The sequence below is a fragment of the Gaeumannomyces tritici genome (assembly GCF_000145635.1).
Source record: "Gaeumannomyces tritici R3-111a-1 unplaced genomic scaffold supercont2.1, whole genome shotgun sequence".
Classification (NCBI taxonomy): domain Eukaryota; kingdom Fungi; phylum Ascomycota; class Sordariomycetes; order Magnaporthales; family Magnaporthaceae; genus Gaeumannomyces; species Gaeumannomyces tritici.
The window spans coordinates 983,919-1,010,567 of record NW_008804545.1 but is presented as its reverse complement, the minus strand read 5'-3'; the positions used below and the strand labels follow the sequence as shown (position 1 = coordinate 1,010,567).

Sequence of the window (26,649 nt, the reverse complement as noted above, 5' to 3'; positions counted from 1 at the left end):
TTTTTTATGCAAAAAGCATTACTTATAGCCACAATAACGTTTTTCGCTTTTTATAAATGCAGAGGGTAAAATAATTGCAGATTGAATGAGCTCCTTTTGTGGTGGTAGGGAATAAATTGCGATCCAGACTTTTTTCGGGAGACCGTGCGAGGTCAGCCTTCAAGCCAGAGGGCTCCACGCACATTGCGCATTGCGTGCAATCTTGAAGCACCTCTTGTCACCGCTGACTGTTCAGCTTGCCGGCCGCCGCAGATGTTGCCCGTGCGCGGCGCTCACGCCCTGGCGGGTCGGCCAGGAGGTATGCTTAAACAGAACAGCAGTGCGTGCATACACGTACCGCAACCACAGAGAGACTGGCTGATATCGTTGGCGAGCTTTTTGGTTGTTGGGTCTGTTTTACACCAGTGTTTGGTTTGGGGTTTGATGTGCAGCTGTCTGCTCCAGCTCCTGAGTTGTGGCGCTTGTTCCGAGATGTCCTTGTTGGACGAGTCATCGGTGAATATGCCAAAATGGACTCTAGCCGACGATGTGCACGCCTTTGCTGGATCATATCAGCAAGACAGGGTTTTTTTTTCTTTCTCTTTGCTTTTGGCCGCCAAAGGGAACATCAGATGAACAGCATCGGCAAGGAGAACCGGCCGCTGTTTCAGAGCCAGAGGGGTATGGGTTGGCAGGGTTGTCGACCTCATCACCCTCCTCCTCCTCCTCTCCCTTGAGACTTGGCGCCAGTAGCTCGCAGCCGACCTGCGCTAGCTCGCTAGCGTGGACTCCCCGTGCGCGCGAGGTGAGAGGATGAGGAAATGGGCTCGACAGCCACCCCGGAAGCGCCTCTCGTCAGTGGGCGGGCTGCGAGCTTTCTAGGAGGGGGGGCCCGCAATCCAAAACGCCTCTCTCGCACGACGGCGCTAGCCTTTGATTAGGACGCACAGGGATGTCGGGTGGAGAGTGACAACACGGCTGGATGTGAGGCGTGGGATGCAACAACGCGATATGATGAGGCGCCCATTACCCGTGATGATAGAAGAATTTAGTGCATAACATCAGAATAAAGGCCTGGCGAAACGCTCAGCGCTGATTCGAGCGCTGATATCAGCGCGATTCCGGCTGCGGCTCGCGCGGATTGAGTGGGTGGCCGTCTGCCTGTGTCTCTCTGACGGCATTTTCATGCCCTCTTCCGGCAATCCAGTCCGCAGTCAGCCGGTCCTCCATCCGGCTGAGGGTCGGCCTCCGCCGATGGGACTGTGTAGGGACATTCGGATCGCCGAGTTGAGCTCGTCCCCAGTGACTTGATATCTCATTTCCAAGATACAGATCCCATTGGCCGAATAGGATGCTTCAACGCTCAGCCAGAAAACAAAAAAGATGGTGTGTTGTTTTCCCGTCTTAGCTCCATAGAGGGCCCGTAATCGCTAGGCGGGCGAGTCGAGGACAAATCAAGTCGAGAACAAATCAGCCTTGGTCGACTGCCATCAACAGGGACGGCGATTGATTGGCCAGCAAGCCGAACTTGTCGACTGGGAGGACTCCTACACCACCACCCACCAGGCCTGCAGGTGTCACACGCTTGTTGCGAGGCATTGTGCGTCAAGTTTATCGATGGCGCACTCCCCACACACACACACACACTTTGCCACACATTTTTTCATTATTCGTCCTTCATATCTGTGTGTGTGCGTGCTTGTTGTGAAAAGGCGCGCGCATGCAAAAACAAGGGGCGGGGAATATGTGGTGTGATCAAATATCGGAACAAATTCGACATCATGATGGGGAGAGAGGCGGCAAGCGGTCTGGTCTGGTGGCATGGGAGCCCAGTTTGAGTGTGCTGCAGAGTTATCGCCACATCTGGCCCGACCCCGCACATGCACGCACCGATCCCAGAAGCCGCCAGAGGCGGCTTCGTCGCCATGGAACCTAATTTGTTGTATGTGCACCAATAAAGTGAGGTCATATCGAGTATCGAGCTTTCTAGCCACCGCCAGACAAGCAGATCCTGGGCGCCGGCGGGAGGAGGGAGCATTGAACGTCTCAGACGCTTTCTAATTCTGGACAGCCTCAAGTCAAGACACCTCCATGCACCAACTAACCACCGACCTCCTGGCGGGGTTCAACTCATCCCATTTCATTTGCAGCCTTGGTCGGGGAGGAGGGGGGTGGACAAAAGACATGTGGACGATTCAGCCCTCGTCAGAAATGCATGTAGGCATGTCTCACTCCCGAACCCAGCTGGGTGGCAGCCCGCGGGAAAGAGAGCTGTCAGAAAGAATGCACTGCCGTGACCGAGTCCCAGCCGCGCGAGTTCGTACGCGTCCCGCATTGCAGCCGCTGGCCGGGCGGCACCGCCACACCTTTGGGTGCGGCCTCCCCACGCGAGGCCAGGAGCACAGTCAGAAAACATGCCTTGTACATTTCTCTACTCTTTTGAAAGCAGCAGCAGCTGTAGCAGTGTACCTAGGTGCCTAGGCTGCTTCATTCTGCAAGGGAGATGCTGCTCCTGTGCGGCTCCTCAGGAATGACTTGTCTCGGGGGAACGGGGATATCTGAGTGTATCAGCTCCGAGTCCAGCCCCGCGATCCGGAGGGAGCGCTTTACTACGCCAGGCGGCCAAAGTCGCGCCTCCGCCAGAGACACCCAGCCAGCCAGTAAGCCCCAGCGAGGGATGATGCATCGATTATTGCTCGCCTGCGTGCCATCTAGACTCGTCGTCAATGCCCTTGGTGCGGGCACAGAATTGCTCCTCAATGCATTTTTTGCTGCTGGTGCTACTTACTGTTGCGCTACATGGCGCATCTCTGCCGACCAGCCGGCCCAAGAGAAATGTCTGGATCCTCCAATGTCTGGATCCTCCTTGCTTTGCCGCCCAGCGTCAGGACCTTGGCCCGCATCCCAAGTGCAGTCCAATCATCACCTGCGGCTGTCACAACAGCCAATCGCCGCGCGCGATCGACGACGGGGAACTCTTTTTGGTCACACCGTCCTTGGGATTGGGTGTGCCTGGCCAGAGGAAGCGTGATGACGATGTTGACGTTCCATCAGGCTCGACGGTGGTGGTGGTGGGGAAGGGGTTTTTGGCTTTAGCTTTGGCTACGTGGTTGAGAGTGGGCTAGTTCCCATCGTCCATCTCACACCACACTCTTTTATTTTTTTTCTGGTGTCATCCATACCTGAAGTTTGCAGACCGTCCTTTGAGATGGCGGGGCGAGCAGATAGAACCACCCTGGAGAATGCGATCGGCCAATGGCTGAATCAGTTCGGCGCAACTCTCCCAACGTCATCCTCGAGAGAGGTGCCCTGGGACAGACACAGGATGCAAGGGGTTGAGCGGACGAGCGTGCATATTGAGGCGAACGACGGGCGGGCAAGAGTCATGCAGGAAAAGGCCCACAGACGAAGCTATCGCCAAAGCAGGTAGCCCACTCGATTCGATCGCCTGGGACCGAGCTGCCCCAGAGGCCCTCGGGACTTGGCCAAGGGAGCTCGGATGGGAAGTCGGAGCACAGATGCGATCGAGGCATGTCGGCAGATCAAGCTTCATTAGCCCTCCTCTTCTCTCCCCCTTGCTCCTAGCACCAAAGGTAGTCGGTCCCCCGAAGCTTTGGGCATTCGCGGTTGCACGTATCGCGAGCCCTCATTCCATTGCCCGCCTCGAACCCCGCCCGCCCTTGCTCCCCCTCTCCACCAAACTAGATTCAGGCGAGGGCCAGGACAAGAATCCGTGCTGGCCGATGGGCATGCAAGGCGGCAAGGGAAACCGTGTGCGAGATACGGAATTGCTGCCTCATTGTTCTTGTCGCCCGTTTGGGCATGCGTCGGACGTGATGAAACGGGACGAGACATGCTCGACAGACGCCCGGGTCTGCTGCCGACATGAGTAACCCGACCAGCTCGACGAGCACACTGAGTGAGCATCCTGTATGGAATCGAGGGAGCTGGCCCGGCCGCTGACCACAGTCATAACGCTGAGCACAGTCATAACGAAAGGGAAGCCTCAGCCTGATGGATTCGCCAGAAGCGAATGTTGTTGTCACTCCCTCCCCCAGGCAGTTTGCGATGGTTGGCGACACAGCGAGAATCGCGCACAGTTTGCCTCGCGTCCAATTGCACGGAGTACTTGGGCGTCGCCGGTACCTGGGTACGCTGGTACCTGCTGCACCCCCCTTGGCGGACGACCTATCCCCACCCTGGCAACACGAGTCCCTCCATTAAGGTGCATGGGTACAGGCACAGGGGAGGGGGCCAGGCATCATGGCTCCATGCCTCCTGCCCCTACCCCTACCCACACCCAAAAAAAGGAGCCAGCAGGGGTGTGGTCATGGGGCAGGGGCATGGCCGGCATGCCGGCTCTGCCTTCTTGGCTCGCGCTCCTTTTTATTATCACCTTGCCCGCCGAGTTGTTGGAGCCATGAATCGCAGCGGTTTTCTCTAGAGTATTCAATCTCATTCTCCTTGCTAGCTAGAAGCTCATCTAGCCTAGCGCTAACCCTTTCCCTTCATCATTTCACACACCTACGTACGAGCTACCAACCCACGCAGATCCCAATCAAGACAAGTCCATCCAGGGCACGCAGGCCCAGCCCAGGAAACCTTGATCTATCCGCCGTCTCCCTCCAGTAGACGGTCCCTCGAACACCTCGCGCTTCCGTTTGCTTGGCCATGTCTTTGATAGAGCCGCCCTCCGCCTCGACGAGGGACCAGATCCATTCCTGCCCTGCACAGGACGCCAGCAGCAGCAACAGTAGCAGCAGAAGCACTTATACCACATCTCACGCTGTCGCCCACCACACGGCGAACCAGACGCACCACCGCCAGGACTCGTTCGACAACGTGATATACCAGGAGTTCTACCAGGCCTTGGAGGAGCACAGACAGCAACCGGCTACCAAGACCAACATGGCGGCCACAGCAGCACTGCAGGAGGCGAGGCCCATGATGTTTGAGACGTCGGCCAGCGACACGTCTTCAGCGCCCACCTCGCCGCCCGCCCCACCACTCCCCAACAAGAACACCCGCCGGTCCAGGATGCTGGACGGCATGATAATCAAGCTCGATGCGCATCGTGAGGTCGCCACCCCTCACGACGTCTACCTCTCGTCCGAGGAGGACGCCTCTTCCTCGGCCGACGACTTTTCCGACTACGACTGGGAGAGCAGCAGCGAGGTGGACCTGCCCGAGGCCGGCGTTGAGCTGTGCGAGGGCAAGCTCGCCGCATCCCCCACATCGTCCTCGGGCTCGTCACCGTCGGTACCACCACCGCGGCGGAGCCACGAGATCACAGCTCGTGCCGTCGCCGTCGTGTTTTCCGGAAAGCCCGCCATGATTGAGCTTTCCCACTGCAGTAAACGATGCACTTCCCGCTCAGAAACCAACAACAACACACCTACCGCTCCGACAGTGAGCACAGACGACCTTGCGTCTTCGGCCTCTTCCGTCATGACCTCGGGAAGCAGCAGGGTCGAGCCGGTCACCACCACCACGGACGAGGACGAGTTGCGCTACAACGGTCACTTGTCGACGAGGACGGACAGCCTGCACAGCAACAGCAGCAGCACCAGCGATCTCTCCTTCTCGCACCGCATGTCGGCCTCTTCGGCATCGTCAACGCCCAGCCGCTCGGCGGCAGACAAGATCAGCATGGACATGAACAGGAGGCAGAGCAGCAATGCCATGCTCACGGCCATGCTGAGCCGGCAGCAGCCGCCGCCGTTCCTCAGCATCGACCCCTACGCCAACGGAAGCACCTCGCTCAACGCCTCGCCCGCCCGCAAGTCGACGCTGTCGGCCGTCTCGCCCACTGCCCAACAGCAGCAACCGCCCACGTCGGCCACGCCAAAGACACCCAAGACGCCCACGGCCCTGTTCAAGGAGTTCTCGCGGTCCGTCAGCAACACGCTGAACCGCAAGCGCAGCCGGCAGTCGCTGGTCGGCGTCTCGACGCCCACTTCGGCCCTGCGCGACAGTCACGTGCTCTCGTCGCCGATGCCGCCCATTGACGACGACGCCGTGAGCGAGTACGGCCCGTCCATCGACCGCGACCCGGCCACGCCCGAGCACCAACAGCCGCAGCGCCCGCGCACCGCAGTGTCTTCGTCCCTGCAGCGGCCCGAGCGCCGCGACTCGCTGCGGTCCGCGTCGACCTCGTCGCCCACCTCGTCCGAGAAGAAGACGGCGGCCGGGCCCAGCTCCAACAACCGGTGGAGCACCCTCAACGTGCGCCGGCGGAGCATGAAGCTCGCCAACAAGATCCTGTAATGGATTTCCCCCCATGTGGACGCCCATCTGGGGTCTTCGCACGGATGGTGGGGGGGCTCGCGCCTTGCAGATCGGCTGCAACCACTTTGCGTGCATACACGCAATCTCGCTCCCGCAAGAGGCGGTGAGACAGGAGGTCACCTTCTTGCACACAGCCCACCCGCTCATACAACACAAACGCACCCACCCACGCACACATTTCACATCACCAAAACCATTATCCGACCGCGCCCCGCTCTCACCTTTCGCGTATCTCGTGCTCAACGAGGCTTTACGACTCACGACCCAGCACATGGGCTCCGTCCGGAGTCCCGCCTTGCTCCGAGTTGGTGCCCCGAACGCATCGGCGTCGCCTCCCTCTCTCGGCCAAGGCCCGTCTTTCTCGATTTTTTTTTTCTTTTTCACTCATCATTTGGATCACATTCTTTTCTGCTTTTTGCATCGGGCGTTTTTGGACTTTTTTTTTTTTTTTTGTTTAGCACAGTGTTATACACTCGGTTAGCAGTATGGCGTTTCGGACTCTTGGGATCTAATACGTCAACGACACACTCATTTTGTTTTTTGGTTTTTTTTTATATTTTTGGCTCTACGAATTTCCGGCGCAACGGCTCATGGGCATGGAAAACACACATTCGGTGGGAGGTTTGGTTCACTTTCACGACCTGGATTTTTCATTTCTGTTTTCAAATCTACCCAACCTGATCGCGCCCACGGATGATCTGGGTCGGTCGAGGCATTTCTTGTTTTACATGTCTGGGCCCTGCTACCGCTACCTGTCTTGGGTTGCAGTCGGGTCTCGCCTGCGGGTTGCAGATGCCAGTGGGGGGGACTACCAATCAAGGGTCTCACGTTCACTTGATGGGCCGCACGGACTTCCTTGATGCGAAGGCTCCATTTTCGTTGCCTCACTTTTTGTTTCCGCTTGTTCTCGCTCGCTGGCTTGCTCACGAGGATTATGATACCAAATATCGCAAAATGGAAATCACATGCCACGCAGCTGCTCTCACACACGCTTTTCGATCCCCACTGGTAAATATTCTTTGATGTGATCATGCATTGCAGCCGCCTGTCGGGTCTACCAGCGAATGACGTTTTTCGCCCAGAATTGTGCCGCCAGCTCTTTGCTTACTAGCAGCTGCGGCCGCCCGCCTGCTGCCGATAATGCAAGTGTCGAAAACGAAAGGTCATGATAAGGAACAGGAAAGCTTCCTCTGCTGACAGGTGCAGCACACCCAGCCTAAGCACCCAAAAACCACGAGCCGGGTCCAGGTGTGATTGGTTCCGGCAGCCCGGACCCTCGAACGGACAGTTTTACCCCTCCTCACGAAACGTCCTTTATTTACTACATCGAGGGATCGAGACACGGACGACAGGGCCAAACCGGGAAACTTATCGAGTAAACACTTGACACAGCGCAATCTGGGATTACCGCGTGGCCCATCTCTGCATTTGTTGGTTTGTCGCTCGCTTTGCAGGGCGAGGCGGCAAGCAAAAACAACAACAATAAGAATCAGGCTCCAGAGCCAATTCCCATTTGCGTCATTGCGGCGAGGTTTGGTTCGAGGCTTGTGGTGGGGGGGCAGAGCTGCAGACGGCCAGGACACCCAGGCAAAAATCTGCAAGCGTGTGACCTCACCTGCAGCTGCAGCAAGCAGCACCAGCAAACGCAATCCATGGCATCATCACATTCGTTGAAAGCGGAAGACGAGAAATGCTCCAGTCGAACAAGGGAGAAAAGCATGGAAGGAGAATTCGCCCCCTCCTATTGTCGGGCTGCCATTCCACACACACACTCAGAGGTTGGCAAGAGGTGGAGGAAGAAGTCATGCAGTACCTTGACGTCCTTATCCCTTCTCCAGCGTCAGCAGCAAAAAAGCAAGCATCATAGCTCCAGGGACAGGCGACAAAAAACCAAGCAAGACACCATGGGGGGGGAGCTTGGACCCTTTTTTAATAGCCGCATTGCTAGGTCCCTGCTATTTTCCCCTCCGCTTCAATTTTTTCCCCTTCATTGCAGGGGTTCCCGGACTTTATTCTCCGATTTGTTTGATGAAACATCGTGCTTTTCGAGGGGACTCTCCCCTCGCGTGGCCGCAGGCCAGGGACGAGGCTCGCATGTGCCTGGGAGCCTGGCGTCTGCCAAAGCTGTCCCCGCGAGATGAGCGGGGGATAATAATAATAAAACATCAAGGAGAGTTCGCGACATGCCATCCCGACCGCAATCTTCAAACAAAACAAACAAACGGCACGACTCGTTCTGGCCAATCAACTCCCCGCCGGAGGAGAAAAAGAAAGGTGCCACCGCACGCAGTGCAAGGCTGCGGTTTCGCGTCTTTGCTTCGGCGGACAGGGTCGCTAGACATCATAGCACAGCCTTGAAAGCCCTAGTTCTCCCGCCTGACTTGGGGCGAAGTAGCACCTGGTGGACTTCTGTGAGTAAATATAGGACAATGAGCGTGTATCGAGACAACAAGTGTTCCGGGTGCACGAACGACATGCCAGCATCTTGAGGAAAAAGGTCGGCTCAAGGGGACGTCCAGTACGTCCTTCTCTGAAGACCTGACTGTGCGAGCTCGACGCGTCCAGGTTGTGAGGTACATCACCTCTTTTGGGCCCTCTTTCCTCTCGTTCAGATCCCTGGGTCTCCCATCTCGCCAAATGCATCCCGGCTTGGGAGCAAAGGCCATGGACTGGCAAAGGAATGGAGACGCGCCAGGGCAAGGGATGGAGAGGCGACCCGAACAAGCGAGAAGAGAGAAACAGCGAACAAGACGGAACAAACGAGTCCTTGGTAAATGGCAGTCCAATCTTTCTTCATGTTTCAATAGCTCGCGCGCGCTCGCGTTTGGGTCAAAACAAGCTGTCTCAAGAATTATGGAACACGCCCCCTCTCCCCGGGGAGCCGCCCCATGGAATAAACATGAACATCTCCACCCTCATTGTCGGGAAAGGCCTTTCCAGGCCCCCCATCGTCCGCTCGTCTGATCTTTTTTTTCTTCTTTTTTCTCTCTCGTTATTCCTTCCGCATGTTATGGATCCCGTCCCGATGATGTGCGCGTGTGATGTTCCCTGGGGCTTCCTACCTAGCAGAGGGCTGACCGTGCCAATCATTGAGCTGGATTTATTGTGAAGCCTGTCAAAAAAGAGGGCTCATCAACTCGGCAGCACTCTCACGGCATACTAGCATGAACGCACAGGACGGGAGCAATCTTCGCCGCGAGGCTCGTGTCCTGGTTTATCTTACCCCTAGGAAAATGAACAGCACACTAATCTGCTCAAGGGCTGCGGGGGGTGAAGAAGTGGGTGGAGAAGTGTGTGTGTGATGCTCTTTATCAAGTCCAGCAAATCGTCAATTTGCATGCAGGAACCGCAACAGGGCGATCGCCCACGCCAAGACGTTGCTCCTCATTAGCCTGACCTCTGACCTGCCGTCGCCCTCCTTCCTCTCCTGGGCGACAGAAAAGAACATTCGTTGAAGGGCGGTGAAGACTTTCCTGTCCGTTTTTCCAAGATTGCGACTTGCGACCTGCAGCTCGGTGATGCGCGAACGCCCAAAAGAGGAGCATCGCGACGCCTGCGTGGCACAGCGACTCGAGGGCACAAGGGTGGCACAGCGGATAGGTCCTTCTTTTTTTTTTTTGCGTGAGGCCTGCCTGTTTTCTCTTCCTTCCATCATGTCAGCTGGATCCATCCCATGCCCTGTCGTGCCTGTGTGCCTGGCTCTTTCTCTGCAGGTCCCAAGCTGTCAAATGTCCACCGTCCTTCCAGGGTCCCTTGTCATGTCCACACCTCGGGAGAAAAAGGTCCCTTATCCGTCGTGGGTCAGCTCCATTTCGTGCAGTCTTAGTGCCACCCAACGGCGCGAACCAGTGATGTTTTACCAAGCCCGCCGCTGCCGACACGCCAACGACCGGTCCGTAGATTTTTTAGAAAGGGGATGGAAACAAACTGTCGGTTTGGGTTCTTGGTGCCGTCATTTCTTCCAGCAGCACGGCTGGAATCTCGTTGACACTGGAGCCGCCGGTGGAGCCTATCTTGAATGCGAGCCTTCCTACTGTGCTGGTCCTTGCACCTGCGCGGTACCGTCAGTCAGCCTACGGGCTCGGCAGGGGGGGCAGGCCTGGACGACCCCATGTCAATGTCAGCAACGGGAGCGTTTGCCCCGGCCGAGCAACAATCCCCACGGATTCACCACGGCTGGTCCAACGACCCATGCAAGCACTTTGTCGTACCAGAGGGCGCCTGCGTGCGGCGCGGACGCAGGCCGCCGTCGTGGTCTGGCGGGTGGACCGAGGTTGCTTGGGTAGAGGCGGGAGAGGATCGAGCCAAAAGTTCCAAATGTAAACCACATATAAATTACCCGTTGTGATGGCAGACACATATTGCCATCTACACCGCCGCAAAAAGTCAAAAGGAGCCGCGGCGGAAATGGTGTTCCAATATAGAGCGACCCCGCGGCATATCGCCATTGCGGAATGCAATCGGGAGAAAGAGGGAGGGTCACATCGTTCTGTTCCTCCGCCTGAGAAGCAAGGACCCATAGATTTTCCTGTATGCACACCACGCACCACCACCACCACCACACCGTCAAGTCCCTACCGACCGGAAATGAGAGATTGCGACGCTGCAACGGGCGACTCCTTTTTTAAGCTCGCGCCCTCAGGGGGCCACAAAGCGATGTGACCGACCGACTCTTTTGCCCACCAGTTACCACCCATATTTACGCACCGAAGAACACAGATGCGGCTAGTCAAGCGCCAGATCTGCTTCCCCTCAATCCGCTAACGAAAGGTGCCTGGTCCTGACACATCCGGGGACGCCGCTGCAAGTACTCGTCCACTGGGGCGGCGAACCGCCAAAGTACTCTGTCGAGTGATGCCGATCGTCCTAGGGGCTTTACTGTACTGTGCACGGTGAGCAACCGCTCACTTCCAATGTGTGCCGGCTTATCAGGCACGCATTAAAGCGGGCACGGCCTTACTACGTATCATCTCGGGGTTTTTTTGTTGTTGTTTGGCGTTTAAGAGAAACAGCGATTGGGGCATCACAGCGCAAGCCAAAGTGTTTCCGAGTCTGCAGGCCGCGCAGATCCCAGGTCCAGTCAGACGAGAAAGGTGCAGTATCTCTCTCTGAATCAAGTCCTCCGAGTGTGGCTTGCGCACTGGAAACCGTTGCAGAAGCAAAAATGCCCACCCACACACGTGGTGGTGGTGGTGTGGCACCCGTAGAAGGAAAAGATGGCCCAGCCCAGTGGCTGCTTAGCGCCACACGAGACAAGGCGGCGACGACTAGTCGCGCGCAACCGGGCGCCCGCCAAGGATATACGAGACAGGAGACGTCGAGATGCTGGACGAATCACGCTTTGCTTTTTCGTGACTAGCCCGTCGCGATTGACAGGTCCCTCCTGCTACCAGCTATTGCACGTCACTGGTCGATGATGAAACTTGTCAGTGAAGAACACACGCACGCACTTTCAGCCCCGTCTTTGGTGCGCCCATCGCCCCTCTACCCGTCCTCATCCACCGTTTCATCTTCGGGACAAGCCCAGGAAAGACCTGGCTTTCTGGATGTGATTGCCAACGGTGACTTATGCCACCTCCTATAGCCCCATTGCTTGGATCTCCAGCCGCGTTGTTGCTCTCCCGATTGGCCCTTCCGAGAGCGATCAGGGTGGAAGTGCTGTTTGGGTTTTCCACGAGATCCTACAATGTTTCCGACAGCACCGGGGGCTCGGACGACAAGTATGAACCAAGTGCTCAATTTCAATGCAAGAGGGTGATAGCTGTTGATACTGGTACCGATATAGGTCTCCCCGTGCGGGGCCGGCCATGTCCCGAGTATGACAGGCGTCGAATCAGAGTGAGGAATGGGGACACTGTGCTGCAACAGCCCGTCTATTGCCAAAGATACATGTCCTTCATGTCACTTGTTGCAGGGGACGCAAGCGTTCGCCGTCGACGGTAGCCGTTTGATGCCAAGGGGGCACCCGGGGTGTCATGGCCAAAACGCACCACCCACCACACACGGCCGTCCAACCGCGAACAATCCACCACTGCATGAACCCAACGCGGTGTATCTAGCGCCCGATCGCAATATCCCCAAGGCCCCCCTCCTAGCTGGCATGTTTCTCCGCTATCCGGCTGCATGGTGGGTTTAGTAATCTCTAGTCCGTTTTGGATGTGGAAGTAGAGTAGATGGGCGGATATCAGACAACCATGGGGGTCGTGCGGGGACCAGGAGGAAAGATGCAAGGGAAATTTTGCACCATGGGTGAAGGTGGCGCTTACTGGGCGTCTTCCAGATGTGGCATTCGGCCGCGCCGGAGCCGGGGCGGGTAGGAAGCAAAAATCCAATATCGGAGATCATGCAAAGAGAAACCCGCCGGACAGTAGAGGCGTGGGCGGCATGGCCACCACTGCCTTTGCCTGAACAGTCTGGAAGTAGCCCTAGAGGTTGGTTGTTTCTCGATCCGCTTAGGAGTGTTTGTTTCTAGCCGCGATATCCCCGTCTTTCCCGCCTATCGAGTGGGAGTCTGACCCTATCTGAACAGCCGCTTCTTTGAACGTAGTGTAACAACCTTTTTTTTTTTTCGGGAGAAGCCCGTGGCGCTGACTTGGGCATCGCCCGGGTGCTCCGCAGTACATAGCCTCCAGCGAGACGGGAGACGGTCGTGCACCCATTAGATATCGCCCATGTCTGTGGCGAATAGGCGTGGGTGTGATGGCGGAATTGTTCTACGTGTTCGCGCTCTCTCTCTCATCTGTCGAACTTTCCGTGACCGTGACCGGACGCCATGTAGATTTGGGCGCCGGGCTGAGATGAGTAAGAAAAACGGCGGTGGCCACCGGCATGCATGCCGATGACATGCAGTTGGGATGTGCCTTAACGGTTCCTCGGTCCGATGATATCAGCAAGTTGGCCAATCTTTGGTGTTATCGCCAATAGGAAAGGGAAGAGACGGGGCGGCCATCGCTGGCACGTCAGACACAAATCACGATATCACATCGTGTCTTTTCCTTCCGGCTGGGCACCACCCAGCGAGGAGACGCGGCCTTTGGGCGTCCGTGGATGATCCAGGTGGGACAGAGGGCCGGCCGTCATCGGCCTGATCTCCTTCGCCCCCCTCCCAAGCAGCTCTGGCGTGACGAGGTGCCGGCTGGGGGCGTGATGTGGGATGGATGGGGCCGAGGACTGACCGCAACGGCGGAGGCACTCCAGGCGCCCATCCCCGGGTCCAGGAACGAATACAGTACGCGAGCACCAGAAGGTACATCGAGGCCGTCTGCGAGGTATTTTCGTCCTTTGTTTGCTGTGTCCTGCATATTCTCCCAACGTCGTTTTTTTTTTTTCCAACGGTCGCTGCGACGCACCGCCAAGAAGGTAGCGGTAGCATCCCGAAGCTGCAGCGAGACGAGGCGGGATGGCGAGAGCACTCGACGCAATTCCACCAGTAGGCAGCGACCAGGTGGTGCTACATCTGGTTAGCGGATCCGGGAGGAGGAACGATAGGAGGACAGAGGTGGCGGCCCCGAGCGTCAACTCTGTCGCTGGCGATGTCGCGATGGAGGGGCGGGATGTGGGTTGCAGGACGAGAAAGGGTTCGTCTGCAAGTGGGGGTAGGCTGTTGGGTGTGGGCAGACATGCACACCGTTCCTGTCATGGTCGGCGTTGGTTGGCTCTTTTTCCCTCACGGGTTGCCGTTTCGGGAAATATGGATGAAGAGGCTCCTTTCTCACCGACGGCTGGGTAGGTGAGGTAAACGCAAAGTGCTGCCCCGCCACCATCTTTGCGTTTGTACTTCTCATCTTGTATGCTTGTCATCTGGACAAAGATGCCAGCTGTCTTTCACGGCCGTGATGGCGATGCGATTTACCGACCCCTCTGATAGGTACTATCGCAGCGATTGGCGAGCGGCTGTGTCCGACGCACCCCGGGCTCGAGATCAAGCGACCGCTGGGCCGCCGCGTCCGGAACCGACTCGGCGACATGGGGGATTGATAGACTGCGACACCAACGTCTCTTTTTATGCTGGAAAGAGGGAGTCCTCGTCTTGCTAGACCGTTCCTCAACCTTGGGAACGCCCAGGCCCCAATGCGACCTTCGGAACCCGGAGCGTATAGTCGACGACGAGTGCTCAGAGAGGGCATGAGACAGTTCATCCCAATTTTCGAAGCGAGCAGCCATGGGGACTGCAGCTGGGCCTGTCGTGCACATGCAGAAACCAGGTTCGTGCATGCATGCAATGTGACGGCGGCAGAGCTTGAGCTAGGCTTGGGTTGGGAATAAGCGGGATTTGAAGCTGCGACTGCCGTTTTGGGCTCCCTGACCCCCATCGTGAAGTCTCCCAACCGCTGTTCCGTCGTAGCGCGCCACACCTCCTTGCACCCCATGGGCAGTCTAGTACCTCTAGCCATTTGAGCAGCGAGGATTTTCTGTCATGGATTCTTTTACTCTACTATCCTATTTTTTGCCATCTTATATCACGGGAGGCGGGAAGTACCGAGCTGTGTCTGGCCCGTCTGCAGCGGGCGTCCAAAGGCCAGTCTTCCCCAACGCACCTACCGTGCCGCCCTCGGGGCGGACCGGCTGCAACGGGCTGGGATTCAACTCAGAGGCTTCGTCTCCAACCACACGGACGGGGCCTTCCAGACGGAGCCGAATGGAGCTGATAATTGGTGACGAGAAGTACCTGGACGGCTAGCCGGCTGTCTGCTAGCTCTGGGGGTTGGAGAACAAGAGCTGGCAGCCCATGCCTGACCCTTGGAGCTGGTGCTCACAGGTAGATCCCGAGTCTGGCAACCGTGACTTGGGGGGAGGTAGTATGGCCACAATAGTGCAGCCTACCAGCAGCTTATAGAGGTCGGTGGCGGGTATGCGAACTCGAGGCAAGAGTTGCCTACTCGCGTTTTTGCTTCACACGTCCCATTTACCTGGCTCTGTGGCTAGGCCGCAATGGCCAAGACTCGCTGCGGCAGAAGGGCCCCGAAAGGAGCCTCTGGCAACAGTGAGCACATGGCAGACACCTCGGATTCGTCCAATCCCGTTCAAGATCCGATCGCTGTTCGTAGAGGCCACCAAAAGCCTGTTCAATGCGGCCAGTTCTGCTGACACACAAGGCACTAGTGTAGGTATATACCTCGCGTCCCGGATATCGCGGCCATCGCGTTGGCGGCCTCGCCTACTGCAGGCCGCCGTGGCCAGCCCGCCAGGATGCACGGGGATGCCACCGGAAGAGACCGGGCAGGCCGGGGCCAAGGACGAGACACTGTGGCAGGGCCGAGGGGCCAAGAGCTGGACTCGGCGGCGCCTCGTGGGGAGATGCGTGATCCGGCGCTCGCATGGACCTACCGAGTTGCACTGCCAGGGCTCCTGGCCGCCGTGGGAGTTGGCCGTGAGCCTGATGGAGCCTGTAGCCTTGGGCATTCATAAGGAATGCTTTGTTGACGCTGTGGGGGGATTCAATGGCGGCTGTGACGAGATTTCCGCCTGGAAACATGAGGGATGGAGACAATGTCTGACGGTATATGGATATGTGCTTACCTTACCTATCTACCTACCTAACTGAAGCTGGACTCGATGAACCTGCTGGAGGGGCTGGACGACGCCACTTGGGACGCACAGCGCAGGAGCCGTGTCCTGGGCATGAGTGGTCCGTCGCGACGCCTGTCAGGGAGCGGGAGCAGTCGGTTGAGTTGAACCAAAAATGCACACTTCAGGAATCAGAACTGAGTATCCAGCTATTGAACACCGCGCTTGGGCTTTAGGAAAAAGGTTGGCAGAATCCTTGTTAAACTTTGCATGCTATGTTGCACCGTGGATCCTGTTGAAAATTAGGGTCAACATCTCCTGGGAAGTGTTCGTAAACACACTTGGGCCGCGGAGGAGCGATCAACCGGAGATCTGTGCCAAAGCTACCTATCAAGCTCCGCAGCAGGGCTATGATGGTCAAAACGGACATCGATACAACGGTGGTAGGGATGCTTTAGGAGATGAAAAGCAGCAACACCGAGGTGTTCAAAAGGCAAGGTGGCACAGTCGAGGAGGCACAACACATGAGAACAAAGAGTAATCCCTTGCTTAGCGGGCTAGCTACTTTGCCTACAGGTCCTTTGACGATAAATTTTGCGTTCCTTAATCCCCCTTTTTACACCAGAATGAACCAAAACCAAAACTAAAAACCAAAAACCAAACAAAAAGCTGGACCATCGCGGCCATGTATGGACAAAAAGCAACAACAGGAGCAAACGCAGGGGAGGGTTTACACCGGGTTGGCCTGGAGGATTCCGGGCCTTGGGAAGAGGCAGCGAGCCGCGAGATGTCCTAATAAGTGATTACTGGTCGTACTCGGCAGCCTCAGCCTTCTCTACGTCGCGCTTGCCGTTCTTCTTGGGGACTTTGGGCGGCTTGTCGGAGCCCGCCTTGGACGTGGACTCTCTGGGCTTGCTCCAGCCCGCCTCCATGTCGGGCATCTTGGGTTTGGGCTTGTCAACCACCTGTGGGAGGAAGGGGTTGGCCCACTGGCTCTGGGGAACGCTGGCGGGATCCTTCTTCCCCCTGACGGGGGCCCGAGCCTCTAGAGCGATAGCATTGATGTCGCTGCTCAGGTCGCGCTCGAGGATGGCCGGGGCCTCGGCGGTGGCACTCAGGGGCAGGCTGACGGCGCCCGAGACGACGAGTCCGGTGACGACGAGGAGTTCCTTGGCGAGCATGATGATAGCTAGTGGCTGGCTGCTTTTTGGGAGCGGGTTCTGGTTTGTTCTGGGGGTGTCTTCGGAAGCGATATAAAAAAAAACACCAAAAAGGGATATGAAGCGCAAAAATGGCGAGTAGGAAAGAAGATGACAAAAGGAGAATGACAAAAGGGAAAAGACTTAGGAGATTGGGATCGATGCGGATGAGGAGAAAGGAAAACACACATCAGGTTGGAGGGCAACAGACAGAAGTTATATACTCATCTGCTCTGCCTTGAGGCGCCCATTCACTTGCAAAGGGCTCCAACATTTCCACCCACGCCCCCAGATATCAGTGGGTTACTTGGAAAAGTGGATGGTAAGGCCTGGCAAGGATGCATCGTCTCCACGACATTCACGCACCCCTCCCATCCCGCACCGTCGCCATATTCAAGTCCCCATCCATAGAGCCACGTCCGATTTCGCCCAGCGGCATGTGGATATCTTGCATTGTGGTGATCTGCCTGCTGAAATGGAAGAACGACCCCACCCGGAGCGGGAAGGCAAGGCTAACCCGCCATAAGTGGGCTGACGGGTTCCTGATGAGGACTTTATCCTGATACCCATCTCGCTCAGACCGAGTTTCCTCTTTTCGGGTTACATGGCTGCGCTCTTCTTGGTTGCGGCGCCACGCCTTCCGCGTCATGCTCTCAGGCACAGGCGGCTCCAGCGCAATGCGTCGGACTCGAACCCTCGCCCGACATGACTCTCGGCCGGGGCACCATGACTCCTGACAGGTCTGCTACCATGGGACGAACGGGCTGATAACTTTGATCTTTCGGGCAGGCCCCTGCAGGTACGTGGTACCGATGAAGATCCAGCGTGTTTGGGCCGCTAATTTTAGCATGTCATTGTGCCGAACAACCGGCCAAGGCACCATTTTATAGTAGAGTTTGGGACTTGTTTCCTGCATCATGTTGTTTGACAGCCCGATCAATGTTTCTCGTTTTTGCTCGACCAATTGGGTTTTGTGCATTTATACAGGCCCCATCCTCATCCTTCCCGCTCTCCCGCTGTCGGTGTTTCCTGGCCGAACGCATGCCCCCTGTGCCTGACTTTCTATTTCGTCACCGGACAGAGCTCCATTCGCTTGGATAGTTCGACAGGTACCTCGGAAGGAGCTAGTATTTTCTCATCGGGCCGTTGGCAATATAGAGTTTGGAGTGTCCCCGCCGCCAAGTCCCTCCCTCGAGTCGATACCCGTGCGATGCAGTCGACACTTGGTTCCCGTCGCCACGGCTTGTGAATGTCACCCTACATGTGGTGAACTAGGATTTCTATCTGGGCTCTATATTGTCACAACAAGGAGTAAGTGCAGCCTGACAGTGCTTGGCTCCATATCACGTTCGCCCTGCCTCGTCAGTGTCCCTCCACGCGCCCAACCCGCGAAGGGTCCGTGGATAATCTTTTTCAAGTACGCGGCTTGCTGGCCTGTATCAGTTTTATTTATGCAGACGACTTTGGGAGTCCATTACTGGAACGGATGGGTATTATCTGTCGGTGTTAACACAAATCTAGGATGTATCTATGCGGAAAAGAATCCATATCTACATTGGGCTCTACTGCTTGGGGTACGTATCCGAGAAGGACGGGAGTTTCAGTGCCCCGACTACCATATTTTGGAATACTAGGATATGCTCTGGCGAAAGTATACGCAAGCCACTTAGATAAGTCTCTACTGGATATGGTAATGACAGGAATCCAATCCAGCCCTGGAGAGGTCTCGAAAATAATTTTTCTCGTTAGCATCGCAAAACTTTACTGATAACTGCGGGTTCTAGTCTGAATTTTCGGCTTGATCCCGCTTTCCTATCTGATTGCCTCGCCAGTCTCTCTTGGTCTGTTCCTCTCGTAGCGGCATCCCATGAGATTGACACGTCCGCCTCACTTCTCCAGTTTATGACCCGAAGCGGCCAGCGCAGCCACGACGCCGCCGTCCGTCAGCACGAGCTGCACCAGCTTCACGATCGCCTTCAGATTCTCCGGATAGAGCGCGCCGTTCGACCTCAAGCCTCGCCCCTCGAGCTTGGGCGGGGCCTTGCTCTTGATCTCGGCGGGCAGGCCGTCGCGAAGATCGTTGTACAGGCTGCACGGCCTCTCCTCCTCCGCCGCCCGCTCTTTAGGGGAGAGCTTCATTCTCCGGTCCATCTCCTTGCGGACGGAGCCTATGACCTGAGCTAGGATCATCGGGTCCCGAGTCGCCCACTGTCCCTTGGCCTTGACCTCGCGCACAAGGACCAGGGTGTTTCTGGCCGTGGCCAGCTGGACCAGGTGCGTGGCGGGGGCGCCCTGCACCCGCGACGTCTGGATAATCGTGTCGATGTACTTGATCAAGTTGGTCGGGTCGTGGAGGAGGGCCGTCTTTGTGAGCTCTTCGCTCAGCGTGGCAAGGTCCAGGATATCGCGCCGTAGGTTTTCCTGAAACTTGAGGTATGTGTCCATGGCAGTGATGAGAGCACCTTCAAGTGTGTTATTGTTGGAGCTCCAGTGACGGATCAAGTCCTCAGGCACCACCCAGGTGGTGTATGGATGGGCGGTGATGGTGAATGTGGCGTTTTTGTGTCTGTCCCAGTCACACTCTCCCTCGCATACTGTACACTTGCCGTTCCTCATACTAGAGCATTTTGCTTTGTCTTCATCATTATAGAGTTTGCAGATTTCATGGCACGTAATGTGGCAGTCGAGGCAAAGGGTTGTTGCCTTGCCGTTTGTGATGGGCCTGTGGGCCGCCCGGACCTCGGTCACCTCGATCTTTTCGCCCGGAGCTGCTCCGACGGCCTCGGCGAGTGCACCCATGTGGGCGTTCAGCTGCTGGGCATCGTTGGCAGTACGGAGAATCTTCTTCTCCGCAAGCTCGCATTGCTGCTCAAGCAAGACGCGATTTTTCGTCACCTGAGCGCTCTTCTCCGTTGGTATGGCTGGCGCGCGAAGGAGAGCCTGGATCAGCTGGAATTGGCCCCTGACGGACTGGATCCAGCCCTCGCGGACCGCTCGGTCGTCCTGGCCGCCATCCAGCTCCATGGTGAATGCGCTATTGTTGACTGAAATCTCGCCGTTCTCGACCGGCCACCCTAGTTCGGTGAGGGCGCCGCGAGCAAGCGGGATTCCAGCGTCGCTGAAGGTATAAATGGTACGTAGACAGCTGCGAGCATCCTTGGCAAAGAGGGAGAAGACGTAGGTCGAGATGAGGCCTAGAAAGGTAGTGCGCGCCTCGTTGGCGCGACAAGTGAAGATGATGGCGTTGACATGCTTGATCGTGTTGAAGAACTCGGACATGGCTGCTGTGACAAAGGCGTCGCGGCTGATGCCTCGGGAATCGCCGTAGCCTGGCGTGTCGACGATGAGCAGTGTTTTGCCCTGGAACAGGGGGGAGAACGGTCGGATCCTGAAGCAGGTGACCATTTGCGTCACTGACCCCGACTGTGGGATCCCGCGGTCGTCCACGACCATGATCCTCGTCGGATCGTCTACCTCGCCGCCCAAAAGGAACGAAACGAATGCGTTAATCTCAGTGCTCTTGCCATGTCCGCTGGTTCCCGCGAAAACGGCCACCACGGTATTGTCGTGGTCATCAATAGGAGCAGCCTTGATCTCGGGTTTGAATGCGGCAGCGACATCGGCGATGCGGATGGCAACCTCGTTTTGAAATAGCCCATCCCTGCTACAGCGCCGCGATGATTCGGTGAGACCCAGGAAGAGGGTTTGCTTGCGACAGCCATTGCTGGAAGCATCCAGTTCCCAAGGCTTGTCCTGCGTTCCAGGGTCGGTTTTCGAGAGTGCTAGCTTGTTCTTGTCGAAGAAGTCCACCATCTCAGAAACGACCGACGGCAGCCTGGCTGTACGGGCCACGGAGAAGACACTCCATTCTGAGACGCCCACCGTTGTTTGTACGTTGAGCGCAACCTCGTAGTCGCAGTCATCGGAGAGCGAGCAAAGCTCTACGCTCGTGTCGGAAGCACCGCAGTCAACCTCTGTGGCCTGCTCATTCTCGGTGGCCCGAGGGAAAGCACCATCCTTGAGCGGGTTGAGCCGACGGCGGTGCTTGATAGTGAAGCCGACTGTCGGCATGACCAGCTCCTCTGGAGACTCGCGCTCATGATGCCAAGCGACAGTAATGGTTTGTCCGTGGACGCTTAGCTTCGGAGCCTTTGGAGCCTTGGGGAGCCATGTCGTCACGATAAGAAGCTTGCCCTGGCCGGCCAGCACGATGTCGCCAACACTAGTCCTCGTGTTGCTTGTTTTTCCTGGGCGAGATGCTTTGTCGATGCTCGCCACTCCGAATACAGTTGCGGCATCTGGGGCTTTCCGCAAGCGTCGCTGGCGTAGTGCTCTCTCGGATTGCTTGATCGTGGCGATGATCTGCTGATCTTCGAACCACTCTTCCTCCTCGCAGCCTACGTCTTCACCACCTGCCTTGCTCTGGTCATCGCCTTGTAGAGCTCGAGACTCGACCTTCGTCTGGAGCGGATGCTTTGAATGGCCGATAGAAGGACCTCCGAACGACAGTAACAGAACTGGCACCTCGCTGCCGATCAGCGGCTGTAGGGAGGGCCGACCAAGGTGGCTCTGGAAGCCGTCTGCCAGCAGCTTGAGGGCGGTGCTTTGGAGGGTGCTAGCTTCCTCGTGCTTTTTGGCGATGAAATCCTCAGCGAATCTGGCACGCTGTCGAAAGAGAGCGATGGCAAGTTGGAGCTCGGCAGTCTTGTCGTTCTCATTGTCTTGTCCGTCTTGAATATGGGGAAGAAGACGGCACGAATCTCCAATGAACTCGGTCTTGGCTGCAGAGAAGGCAGTCCTAAAATTTGAGATCTGCTGGCCGATCGCAGGGAACTGCTCTTGAAACAAGTTCTGCTCTAGCAAAGCGTCCAGCTTTCTGCCGATCACGGCGCTAGCTCTGAGTGCTGCAGCCGTCTCCTCGGTCGTGTCTTGTGGATGGACGGGCGGACTTGGCATCGTAGAGAGCTGGCTGCCGGAAGCCATTGGTATGGTGGAGGAAGTAGACAGCGGCAAAGGAAAGTGAACTGAACGTGAAGAAAGCACGGAGGTCAAAGGGCTATAACAAGGTGAATATCTTGGCAATGCGTGTAAGGGTCGTGTTTTTATCGCCCTGCCGCAGGACCTGGGAGGAGATGTGCTTCACTGATGGCCCTGAAATGTGGCGGTCAGGATTGGGTGCGTTACTGTACTCCCTAGGAAGCGATGGAGAGAAAAGATCAAGGTCACTTGCGAAGGCAGATGTAGGTTGAGGTAAAGGTGACTGGTAGGGAATTGCTTGGAAGTTTTCTGTGTCAGTAGCGCCTGCCTAGATAGGCAAGTAGTTAGGTAGATGGGCAGCTATCAAGGTACCTACCTAGGTACGCAGGTACTTGATATGCTGCGGAATTTCGAAATGATATTATATGACATAACGCAGGTTACCACTTCCACGCAGCAACTCGGTCTGGCACTTTGGCCAGTCAGGCGGGCAAACGTAGCATGTATTATATCCCTCGAAAGCCGGAACAGATGCTGAGGCTTTTGATGGCTGCACTTTACTGTAAGCCTCTTCATTTTTGTCTAGGAGACCTAGTTTGGTCCGACCCAAGAATGCATAGAGCGAGGAGTCGGTTTAGGTCACCAGCGAGGAGGACTGCGGAGATATTTCCATAACAACCGGGGGTGGATGGCAAAAGCCAGAGCCGGCAAAAATACGCAAAGGTGTGAGTTGCGATAGTTATAAGACACCAAGGAACTTGTCTTCTAGCCAGGCGCTTATGGAAGAATTAGAATGCACCGCGCAGATATGGCACGCTGTATATTCTCACTTGATTCATTTCAGAGCCTAGTATCAGCTATCCCGAGCGTCAAAAGAGGGAGCAACTTGATCAGGAAGAAGCTTTCATTCAAGGTGGTCGTTGGGTGTTGGTGTCAGCCCAGAGCTTTGAGACCAGTAAGAGTTTACCCACCTCTTCCGCTTGCTCCATTCGTCGTTCCCTCCATCCGTTTCTGTTTCTCCTAGCTGGTTCAAGGGTGTCGCTTCCAGCGTGTCTGTCGCCAGTGCTCTTCCCCACCACCGAGGAAGTTGTCCGGCTCAGAACAATCTAGCTGACCGGCTTGAGCACCGCCGTCATCCATGCCTTTTGCTTCAGCCAGATACCTAGGTAGTCCAATGCGACTCTACCATCCACAACGCGCACCAGCGTGCGCCGCAATCCCTGAATGCACACGTTTTCCCGGCCAGCTCCCCCTCAGTTCCGTCCAGGGCGCTTTCGAGCCTCTGTGCTGCCAACTAAAATCGTGGCTCCCCTCTTCGGTCAGCCGCCCCAGGTTGCCGCCGCATGGGTTCGAACCCATTCCTGTATTTGCGTCTTAATTACTTTTCGCAGCCCACGCCACAGAGTACTGCCCACCCCCGCAGCTGGCGCCTACAAGCACATTGTTCGTCGCCTCCTTGAGCCCCAGTACCACTTTAACACGCACTTCCTCGAGCGTATGACCCTGAAAACGCCAGTTCCGGACCCCAAATGTGGGAGGCCTTGCCTGGGGACTTGGGATGTGCTAGCGAGACGCATTACATCCCAAGAGAAGCAGCTGGCCATGTGGAAGCTGGGGGTACCACCATAGGTGCCGTCGAGCCTACTAGGCTACTGCGCGTGGAAATGGATGTGTGGGTTTGATGAATGGGACAAGAAGCACTGGCTGAATACATTTCTGTGGTATTTCCGCACTTTCCGCGATATTTTGTTTCTCTTGATATGTTTTTCCGACTGGCACGTTTTGAGGTCTCAAGTGAGTATTTATGGGTCTTGAGCTGAAGTGGGTCAACCTTCGCTAAATAGCGTCATTCTTGGTTCAGGGAATCAGCTCGGTAAGATTGGTTCGCGCCCACATCACCAGCTCAGATAGCAGCTTTCCGTCGCTTGGTCGAGGTTGAGGCTCGTCGCCTCAACCATGTTCACCATGACGGTACTTGTGCAGAGGCTCCGGCCTGCCGCCACGAAGGGGCCGCAGCTCCTAGCAAGCACGCGCCATTCACCTTGTAGCATTGCTGCCCGGCCCCCTCCATGCGCTGCCGCATTGCCGAGCACGCTCTCCCGACCCTTCTCCGCCCTCCGCCCTCTACCCCGGCCCGGCCGCGCCTCCCCACGCCCGGCCTCAGTGGCGGTGGCGGCATGTCTTCCCTATCAATGGACCACCGCCGCCCCCTTCTCGACCACGATGCCGCGGCGGCTCCTGGACCCCCGCGACCCTCGCGTGCAAGACATGATGCGCCGCAAGTCCGTCCCTCTCTTCTCGAGCACGCGGGCTAAGCGGATCGCGCGGGCGCCCTCGACACATGTGATAGTGGTCATCGCCTTCGCCGGCGCCATCGCCTTTTACTACATCAACCTCGAGACTGTTCCTGTGTCGGGGCGGCAGCGCTTCAACTGCTTCAGCGACGAATGGGTCCGGCGGGCTAGCGAGGCCGAGTCGCAGCAGCTGCTAAACGAGTTCAAGTACCACAACATACACATGCTACCCGAATGGGACTGGCGCGTCCGCGCCGTGCGCCGGGTCATGTCCAGGCTGATCCCCGTGAGCGGCATGGATGGCGCGGAGTGGGAGATGTTTGTCATTGATGATCCTAGTGAGTGGGGCCGTCACAGCACGCTTGAGGTGAATGCGCTCTAGTGTTGACCTCAGTCATGGCCGGCCTGACCAGACACGGCCAACGCCTTCGTCCTGCCCAACGGCAAGGTCTTTGTCCATAGCGGCCTGTTCAAGTACGCGCGCAACGACGATGCTCTGGCCGTGGTGATGGGTCATGAGATTGCGCACAACCTGGCCGGCCACGTGTCGGAGAAGATGTCGAATGGAATTGGCACCAACCTCGTGTACTGGAGCACCATACTGCTTGCGTACGCCACGGGCGCTATTCTCATCTTTGAGTTCTTTGGTGGCGGCCGCATGCTGCGTGGCGTGCTGGACAACCCCATGAGTCGAATGCAAGAGAGCGAGGCCGACCATATTGGCCTCATAATGATGGCTGAGGCTTGCTACAATCCCGAGGAAGCAATAAACTTCTGGGGCAGGATGCAGGAGCAACAGGTGCCGGAATGGCTGAGCACTCATCCGTCGGTACGTCTTTGACCCCAGATCAGTCTTGTTCCGCTTGTCCTGTGGCTCTATCTACGAACATATCTGATGGCCTTGATCTGGGAAACAGAACGAATCTCGCATAGGGAACCTTCGCAAATGGATGCCCATGGCGCAGGACAAGAGAATGGAAAGCGATTGTCACGGCACACAGGGCTTCGCCGATATGTTCAAGCGCGCATTGCAGAGAGGGGAGATAATTGCCATTTATGGATAGACAGACCATCCCGCTTTGCTGTTAAGAGTTTGCGAGATATATTAGATGCATCATCCGTCTTTGATTCATGAGTGCCCCATCCCGTCTCCAAGAGCTCCTGGTGTGGGGTTCCTCGAATGCGAGCCCCTGATTGCCAGCTCAGTCCTTATCGTTATCGGAATGCTTGCCTCCAGGGTGGAAGCCACTGGCCACATATCCCCACCATTCGAGGTTCGCGACGCCGACCGCCGACTCTGGCAGCAACCCGACACTACGCGCGAGCCTTGGAACGAGAGCAGCCCATTGATACACCTGAGAACAAGATCCCGTATCCCCCGCCACCGAAGCCCAAAACCGCGACGCCCAAAACCCTCCCGCCCGACACCGCAAGCACAGCCGCCAAGATGGACCCCTACTCGGCCGAGGGCGAGCTCATCAACCTGCACAACCACTTCCACCAGGGCCAGTTCCAGGAGGCGGCCGACTACGACATCTCGGCCCTGTCGCCCGCGAACGCCCTGCCCGCCCGCGTGCTGCAGCTGCGCGCCCGCGTCGCGCTCGGCCAGGCCGAGGACGTGCTGGCCGACGTCGAGGGCGAGGAGGCCGACAAGCCCGAGCTGGCCGCCGTCGGCGCCCTGGCCCGCCTGAGCCTCGGCAAGACCGAAGAGGCCGTCGCCGCCGCCGAGAAGCTGGCCGCCGATGCCGCCGATAACACTGTCGTCCAGGTCGTCGGCGGCATCGTCCTGCAGGCCGCCGGCAAGACCGAGGAGGCCGTGGCGCTGCTGTCGCAGCACTCCGGGAGCCGTATGTTCCTGGACCCGGTCGCTTCTGTTATGCCCATGGACTTTTGTAGCTGACGACCCTCTGTCTGTGCTCAGTTGATGCCGTCGCCCTGCTCGTGCAGATCCACCTCGCCCAGAACCGCAACGACCTCGCGCTCAAGGAGGTCAAGGCCGCAAGGAGCTGGGCCCAGGACAGCCTGCTCGTCAACCTAGCCGAGTCCTGGGTTGGCCTGAGGAAAGTGCGTCATGCCCTCTCGCCCTGACCGTTCTCCCTCCCGTCCCGCGCAGCCAGGAGCTGACACCATTTCTTGCGATAATCTAGGGTGGCGAGGCCTACCAGCAGGCCTTCTACGTCTTCGAAGAGCTCGCCCAGTCCCCCGCATCGTCGTCGGCTCGGACCCTCGTCGCCCAGGCCGTGGCGGAGCTGCACCTGGGCCGCACCGAGGAGGCGCAGGTGGCCCTGGAGCAGGCCATCCAGAAGGACCCCGCAAACGCCGACGCCATCGCGAACCTGCTAGTCTTGACCGTCATCGCTGGGAAGAGCCCAGAAGAGCACTCTGCGTATGTTCTCTTTTTTTTT

At 57.1% G+C, this 26,649-nt stretch overlaps 7 protein-coding genes across 8 annotated transcripts in view; 4 read left to right on the top strand and 3 right to left on the bottom strand.

Moving 5' to 3' along the window:
• Positions 1-509: 509 nt before the first annotated feature.
• On the top strand, positions 510-716 carry GGTG_00312 (hypothetical protein; the record flags this gene model as incomplete). Its single annotated transcript, XM_009218056.1, has 1 exon — positions 510-716. The coding sequence occupies one exon, from the start codon at positions 510-512 to the stop codon at positions 714-716; it is 207 nt and encodes a 68-aa protein (XP_009216320.1).
• A 3,689-nt stretch (positions 717-4,405) lies between these two features.
• On the top strand, positions 4,406-6,332 carry GGTG_00311 (hypothetical protein). The gene has a single exon (XM_009218055.1). It carries the CDS (start codon positions 4,651-4,653, stop codon positions 6,244-6,246), a length of 1,596 nt encoding a protein of 531 aa, XP_009216319.1. The 5' UTR covers positions 4,406-4,650; the 3' UTR covers positions 6,247-6,332.
• A 6,019-nt stretch (positions 6,333-12,351) lies between these two features.
• GGTG_00310 (hypothetical protein) lies at positions 12,352-15,669 on the bottom strand (the record flags this gene model as incomplete). Its single annotated transcript, XM_009218054.1, has 6 exons — positions 12,352-12,378; positions 12,534-13,402; positions 13,601-13,899; positions 14,176-14,447; positions 14,805-14,911; positions 15,383-15,669. The coding sequence occupies 5 exons, from the start codon at positions 15,667-15,669 to the stop codon at positions 13,246-13,248; spliced, it is 1,122 nt and encodes a 373-aa protein (XP_009216318.1). The 3' UTR covers positions 12,352-12,378; positions 12,534-13,245.
• Positions 15,670-16,299: 630 nt separating this feature from the next.
• GGTG_00309 (hypothetical protein) lies at positions 16,300-17,131 on the bottom strand. Its single transcript, XM_009218053.1, has one exon. It carries the CDS (start codon positions 16,953-16,955, stop codon positions 16,578-16,580), a length of 378 nt encoding a protein of 125 aa, XP_009216317.1. The 5' UTR covers positions 16,956-17,131; the 3' UTR covers positions 16,300-16,577.
• A 1,729-nt stretch (positions 17,132-18,860) lies between these two features.
• On the bottom strand, positions 18,861-21,956 carry GGTG_00308 (hypothetical protein; the record flags this gene model as incomplete). Its single annotated transcript, XM_009218052.1, has 1 exon — positions 18,861-21,956. The coding sequence occupies one exon, from the start codon at positions 21,954-21,956 to the stop codon at positions 18,861-18,863; it is 3,096 nt and encodes a 1,031-aa protein (XP_009216316.1).
• Positions 21,957-23,811: 1,855 nt separating this feature from the next.
• GGTG_00307 (hypothetical protein) lies at positions 23,812-25,367 on the top strand. The gene is made up of 3 exons (XM_009218051.1): positions 23,812-24,582; positions 24,658-25,073; positions 25,162-25,367. Exons 1-3 carry the CDS (start codon positions 23,907-23,909, stop codon positions 25,306-25,308), a joined length of 1,239 nt encoding a protein of 412 aa, XP_009216315.1. The 5' UTR covers positions 23,812-23,906; the 3' UTR covers positions 25,309-25,367.
• A 131-nt stretch (positions 25,368-25,498) lies between these two features.
• Positions 25,499-26,649, top strand: part of GGTG_00306 — a 3,067-nt gene continuing 1,916 nt past the window's right edge. The window contains exons 1-3 of one of the 2 annotated variants that reach the window (XM_009218050.1): positions 25,499-26,091; positions 26,166-26,308; positions 26,392-26,630. In XM_009218050.1, coding sequence (XP_009216314.1) covers positions 25,692-26,091; positions 26,166-26,308; positions 26,392-26,630 — 782 coding nt within the window. In that variant the 5' untranslated portion in view covers positions 25,499-25,691. The remainder of the gene's footprint in view (positions 26,092-26,165; positions 26,309-26,391; positions 26,631-26,649) is intronic. The other variant, XM_009218049.1, reaches the window with a different exon arrangement.

What these genes read in the sequence shown, in the direction of transcription:
- GGTG_00311 (XM_009218055.1), top strand. Translation starts at nt 4,651, where the DNA reads ATGTCTTTGATAGAGCCGCCCTCCGCCTCGACGAGGGACCAGATCCAT.
- GGTG_00309 (XM_009218053.1), bottom strand. Translation starts at nt 16,955, where the DNA reads ATGCTCGCCAAGGAACTCCTCGTCGTCACCGGACTCGTCGTCTCGGGC.
- GGTG_00307 (XM_009218051.1), top strand. Translation starts at nt 23,907, where the DNA reads ATGTTCACCATGACGGTACTTGTGCAGAGGCTCCGGCCTGCCGCCACG. An exon ending in GTTTGTCATTGATGATCCTA is followed by an intron (nt 24,583 to 24,657) that starts GTGAGTGGGGCC and finishes CGGCCTGACCAG; the next exon opens with ACACGGCCAACGCCTTCGTC. An exon ending in GGCTGAGCACTCATCCGTCG is followed by an intron (nt 25,074 to 25,161) that starts GTACGTCTTTGA and finishes TCTGGGAAACAG; the next exon opens with AACGAATCTCGCATAGGGAA.